At 38.9% G+C, this 5,699-nt stretch overlaps 1 protein-coding gene across 1 annotated transcript in view; it reads left to right on the top strand.

Moving 5' to 3' along the window:
- LOC102875920 (androgen receptor-like) overlaps positions 1 to 4,726 on the top strand; it is a 699,071-nt gene extending 694,345 nt beyond the window's left edge. Inside the window, exons 6-8 of the mRNA XM_006901989.1 lie at positions 2,372 to 2,502; positions 3,624 to 3,781; positions 4,428 to 4,726. Of these exons, the coding sequence (XP_006902051.1) occupies positions 2,372 to 2,502; positions 3,624 to 3,781; positions 4,428 to 4,583 (445 nt within the window). The 3' untranslated portion in view covers positions 4,584 to 4,726. The remainder of the gene's footprint in view (positions 1 to 2,371; positions 2,503 to 3,623; positions 3,782 to 4,427) is intronic.
- The last annotated feature ends 973 nt before the right edge of the window (positions 4,727 to 5,699 follow it).

Genomic DNA, 5,699 nt, shown 5'->3' with positions numbered 1-5,699 from the left:
ATTGATTCGGTGACTGGGGTAATCGGGATGGGTGTGTCAGAGGAGGTGCGGTTGGCGCAGGATAGAGCAGGGTTTAGAGCTGTTGTGCATAGGGTCGCTATGAGTCGGAAACGACTCGATGGCACATAACAACAACAACAATATATACAAATATATGTATATATACTTCACAATCATAGAGAAAAGGTGACTTCTTGTAAGTTGTCTTGATCTAAAATCTTGTTTTTTTTATTTTGGGTTTTTTTTTTTTATCACCCAAGATTCAACTGGAAAAAGGAAGTGTTTACATAGTATCATAAGACAATTGACCAGAACAATGCTGTCACAAGCTCTTTTACCCAAGAAAAGGTTCTAGCAACATCTACAGACAATACCAGAAAAATGTTTATTAGTGTTGTATTGACCATGCAAAGGCATTGAACTGTGTGAGTCATAACAAATTATGGCTAACATTGAGAAGAAGGAGAATCACAGGACATTACTTAATTGTACTCCTGAGAAATCTATACCTAGGTCAAGAAGCTGTTGAGTGAATGGAGCAAAGGAACACTGCATGGTTTTAAAATTAAGAAGGGTCTGTGTAAGGAATGTGTCCTTTCTCCATACCTGTTCAATGTATGCTAAGCAAATAATTTGTGAAGCTGAACTATATGAAGAGGAATGTGGCATCAGGATTGGAGGAAGATTCCTCAACAACCTGTGTTATGCAGATGACACAACCTTGCTTGCTGAAAGTGAGAAGGCATGGTGCAGAAAATTAAGGACTATGACCTTTAATATGGTTTATATCTAAACATGAAGAAAGCAAATGTCCTTACCACAAAACCAATAGTCAACATGCTAGATGGAGAAAGGATTGAAGTTGTAGATTATTTCATCTTGCTTCTATCAGCAATGAGTACCCTTGGTATCAGCAGTCAGGAAACCATGAGACGTATTGCATTGAGTGAGTTTGCTTTCAGGGAACTCTCCAAAATGCTGAATGAAGGTCAATGGTGTCAGTTTGAAGACTAAGGTGTGCCTGATTCAGGCCATGGTCTTCTCAATCACTAGATTCTCTTTGCTATGCACCAGAATAAATAAAGATGACAGAAGAAGGATTGATGCCTTTGAGTTATGGAGCAGGAGAGCAGTGCTGAATATCTCATGGACTTCCAAAAGAGTCTGTCTTGGAAACAGATCTGTCTTGAAAAAGGTGCAGCCAGAATGCTTCTTGGAGTCAAATATGGAAAAGCTTCATCTCTCATACTTGTAGCTAGGACATGTACCTTGGCAAGGCTACTCCTTGAGAAAGGACATCATTCTTGGAAAGACAGAGGATCAGCAAAAAAGAAGATCCCCAATGAGATGGACTGACATGGAGACTTCAGCAATGAGCTCTAGTGTGTCAACTAGGGAGGAGAAAGATGGAGAAGCAAGACCTTAGTCTTCACCATTATTGGGAAAGGAATGGAATTCTTTTTCATTTCTCCACATTTTACAATATCAATTTCTGCCTTAGACAAATACATATTTGGTTTCTAAGGATCGAAAACCCAATAAGGCCTCTCAAATAGCAAGAAATAACTGTGTCTTCTTTCAGACATGTGGCTACTTTCCCAAGGAGCATGTCCAAATCTTGGCCACTTATCCATACAATGTATAGGTGATGATGTGGTAAGATTATGAGAAAATGGGCTCCTCTTCATCAACAGTCATTTAGGTTAAACATTCAGAAACACTTCACGACTTATATAAGAAGCATTGAAATTACTTTTGAAAAGACAATATAGAGTCACTTTACCTGGAAATTTTTTCTCTAAAAAAATAATTGAATTTGAAATATGGGAAATGATATTCAAAGCAAAAGGCAAAAGGAATGATAAACAGCTATGGCCATGTGAGAATCCTGGTATCATATGTTAAGAGATCATCTGCTAATTTTTGACCAAGGAATAGTGAGTTTTCACACTGCTATACAATTGAGTTCATAACAAAAAAAAAAGAATTTATTTCTATTACCTAATTTCTAAAAGTCAAGTTGGTCTGCCTGAGAGACAAATTCTAGCTCTAATTATAACAGGGATATGAAAGCTGTTGTCAGGGGAAACATGTGCTTGGCTCATTGTATTCGTTTGGTTAGGCTTTCCTATTCCTCTTTCAGGAAACAGAAAGACAAGAAGATTTGGAAATTCCATGTATTAACTCATGTCCTGGCCAGGGAATATGAGTAGTTATGAGAATGTTAGGATTTGGAAAAGGGACAATTATGATTTTTTTTCTCCCAATAAAACAACAACAGAACCTAGGTAGAAGAGAAAAACCAGAAGAGTTCCTTCTGAACTTATTTTAAGTCACTCCTAACTTCTTTTTCTTTGTGACTTCTTCCCAGGTACCGCATGCACAAATCCCGGATGTACAGCCAGTGTGTCCGAATGAGACATCTTTCCCAAGAGTTTGGATGGCTTCAAATCACCCCCCAAGAATTCTTATGCATGAAGGCTTTACTTCTATTCAGCATTAGTAAGTGTCAAGAGGGATAGTTAGTGCCCCTGGGGGCAGGAAAACTCAGAAAGAGGATGCTTTTATCATTAAAGGGTCATCAGGTGAAAAGCCAGTCCCTGGAAATTCTATTCTTTTTCTCCTTCCTCTGCCTCATTGTATCCTATCTTTTGTTTCCTGACAAAGACAAATGTCATGGACATAGTTAGCTTTATTTGTTAAAATTCAGTCTCTAGCATACCGTTATCTATTCCCAGCCTTTCTTTAGCATTGTCATTGTTTTTACTGGTTGTAAAAAATTTTGAGTTTTCCCATAGCTTCTGCCATAGAGCTAGGCAAGAATTGTCATGTACCTCCTTGCAAGGCAATAGAACAGGGGAGGAATGATTTCTTGAAGGAATCTTCTCTTCTGCTTATAGCAGCAGGTCTTTATTGCTATCCAGTCAATGTCCACTCTTATTGACCCTATAGAACACAATGGAATCACCCCTTTGGATTTTAGGATCTTAATGAAGGTTATAGATCTTAATGAAAACAGACTGCAACAACTTACTCCCACAAAGCAACTGGTGGCTTAAAAATCCTGCTCTTTCAGTTAGCAGGCAAGTACTTCACCATTGTGCTACCAGAACTCTACATAAGCACCTCAGACAGGTTTTATTTGCCGGGAGAAGTTTTCTTAAATGTTTCTTCAAAACACAGTAAGCCTTTGTGAGATAGAAAAAAGACAATATTTTCTATGTGGCCTCTGTGCGATAGAAAGGAGGCAAAATTTTATATTAAAAGCCATACATTATTTTATATTTTAGTCATGTAAATGAAATGATGAATATAAACTACATAGTCTCCTAAACCCTAGAAAAATGGATAGATGAAACAACTGGGAAAAAGAAAGATTTGTTAAATTTGTTTAGTAAGTTTTATTTACCTGGTTCTTTTTTACTGAGTTCACTTAGTCTTTTCCAAAAGAATAGCTTGGCAATCTAAATTCTCCAGACACACAGACTTTAATTGATAGGAAGCCAAGTATATATCCCCTGGGGGGGGTGAACGTCAAATTGAGGTCAGAAAATCTGATAGTTTGTCTAATGTTCCTCCCTGGTCATGCTTCATCTTCCCATTCTATCTTCATTTTATATTAGTTCCCGTGGATGGACTGAAAAATCAAAAATTCTTTGATGAACTTCGAATGAACTACATCAAGGAACTTGATCGTATCATTGCATGCAAAAGAAAAAACCCCACATCCTGTTCAAGGCGCTTCTATCAGCTCACCAAGCTCCTGGACTCTGTGCAGCCTGTAAGCAAAAGATGGAGGACACTTTGTCAGGGAAAAATAGCCTGATAAAGTCAAGCAATAACATGCTCCTTTTGGGCTTTGACACCATCTGTTGGGAGGTGCTTCCACCATTCTCTGGCTTTGAGTGTGGCCCAGAAAATAAATACAGTGGAAAAGAAAGGAATAAAAGATCGCAGTGTTCCAGCTGGATATTGTGAAAGAGCTAGAGGAGTTGGAACTCAGGAAAGGGGCTTAGAACAGATGAGTCCTCTACAGAGACAAAAGAAACATAAGTGTTTTTTCCTTCTATCTGAGTCATGTGTGTGTGAAAAAAAATAAAGGGGATGTGTGCACGCGTGTGTGTGCATGTGTGTGTGTGTGTGTGTGTGTGTGTGTTGGGTAAGAGGAACATCCAGTCTTAAGTCTGGGAAATTTAAATAATACAAAATGTCTCTTAGGAGACCCCTGTCAATCTCTTGAGACCATTTAAAGAGAGTGTGCACACACATACACATTCAGAAAAATTCACATGACAAGGCCAAGAGAGAAGTGGTTGGAAACAAAAAAGCTTAGGACCAAAAATCAAAGGGGGAGGGGATCAGGATATTCCTGGTAGAAGTCAAATTTTCATCACCTCCATGTTCTCCCTTTCTGATTCTCCCTGCAGATTGCACGAGAGCTGCATCAGTTCACTTTTGACCTGCTAATCAAGTCCCACATGGTGAGCGTGGACTTTCCGGAAATGATGGCAGAGATCATCTCTGTGCAAGTGCCCAAGATTCTTTCTGGGAAAGTCAAGCCCATCTATTTCCACACACAGTGAAGCTTTAAAAGCCCCTATTTTCCCTACTCAGTCCACTCTCATTTTCAGATATATTCTGCCTGCTTTCACTCTGCACTACTTCTCTGCAGTGCCTTGAGGGAATTTCCTCTATTGATGTCTGTCGTGAAGATGTTCCTGGCTTCTCCTCCCCCCACCTCTTTTTCTTCCCATAACATATTCAGACTCTATTTCCTACTATAACTCTGATCTGTATTTTGAATGGTGGTGTGCTTCTTCAAATCTGTGAAGATATTTCCATGGCCCAATGTCAAATTGTGCTTTGTCACAGCATTGTGTTGTGTGCCAGTCACACAAAGTTTACTTACTTATGCCTGAAGTTTTGAGAACCAAGAGTATTTGTAAAAACAAAACAAAATTTTAAACTTTACTGGGTTTTTATGCTCTTCAAAATGTAAAAACAAAACAGAAACCCTCTAAGAGGCCAAGAGTGATGAACAGAAGTGAAAAATCCAGGCACATGATGAGTCACTACCTTTTTTTCTCCCAACTTCTCTTTCTCTGCGAAACTTTTCTTCTTGCAAATAACTATTGCCATTAAAAGGCAGGATGACCCTAAATCTGAGTCAGGAGTGGGTGGTAGAGAGTGGAGAGGATAAGAAGGACAGCTACCTGCCAACAGTTTTGATGATGCTTGCTTGTTTGTTTGTTTGTTTGTTTGTTTCCATTGAGGTCTGGACTTTTCAGGTGCAGTATACCTCATTACACTGAAAATGTGCTTTTTGTTTTAAAACTTGTCTGCATGTGAACGTCTCACTCCACTTTGCAAGCTCCCTTTCTTTCTCACCTTCTGCCTCTACTCTCAAATCAAACTTCAGTAGCTTTCAAAATCTTTTAACTGAATTTTCTCTCTTTAGCCATTTTCCCTGAGGAGTCACCAGCAAAAAGGAGAGGATATTTGACCCTTTGCAAGGTTCTATTTGGACCAAAGTTTGTTTTCTCATGTGTAGACCAGGGAGAAGCTTGGCATTAGAATGAAAGGAGAAAGAAATTGTGGCTTGGTTGTTCTCTACTTAGGACATTGAATGTTTGTTCCCTTACTGCCACCACAATTGTCCTTTCTTTAAAACTCCTGAATGAAGTTTTCTGCTTGACTCC

Source organism: Elephantulus edwardii, unplaced genomic scaffold (genome assembly GCF_000299155.1).
Source record: "Elephantulus edwardii isolate Elephantulus edwardi_28Jun2011 unplaced genomic scaffold, EleEdw1.0 scaffold00355, whole genome shotgun sequence".
NCBI lineage: Eukaryota > Metazoa > Chordata > Mammalia > Macroscelidea > Macroscelididae > Elephantulus > Elephantulus edwardii.
The sequence above is the reverse complement of the archived record's forward strand: the minus strand, read 5'-3'. Positions and strand labels throughout refer to the sequence as shown.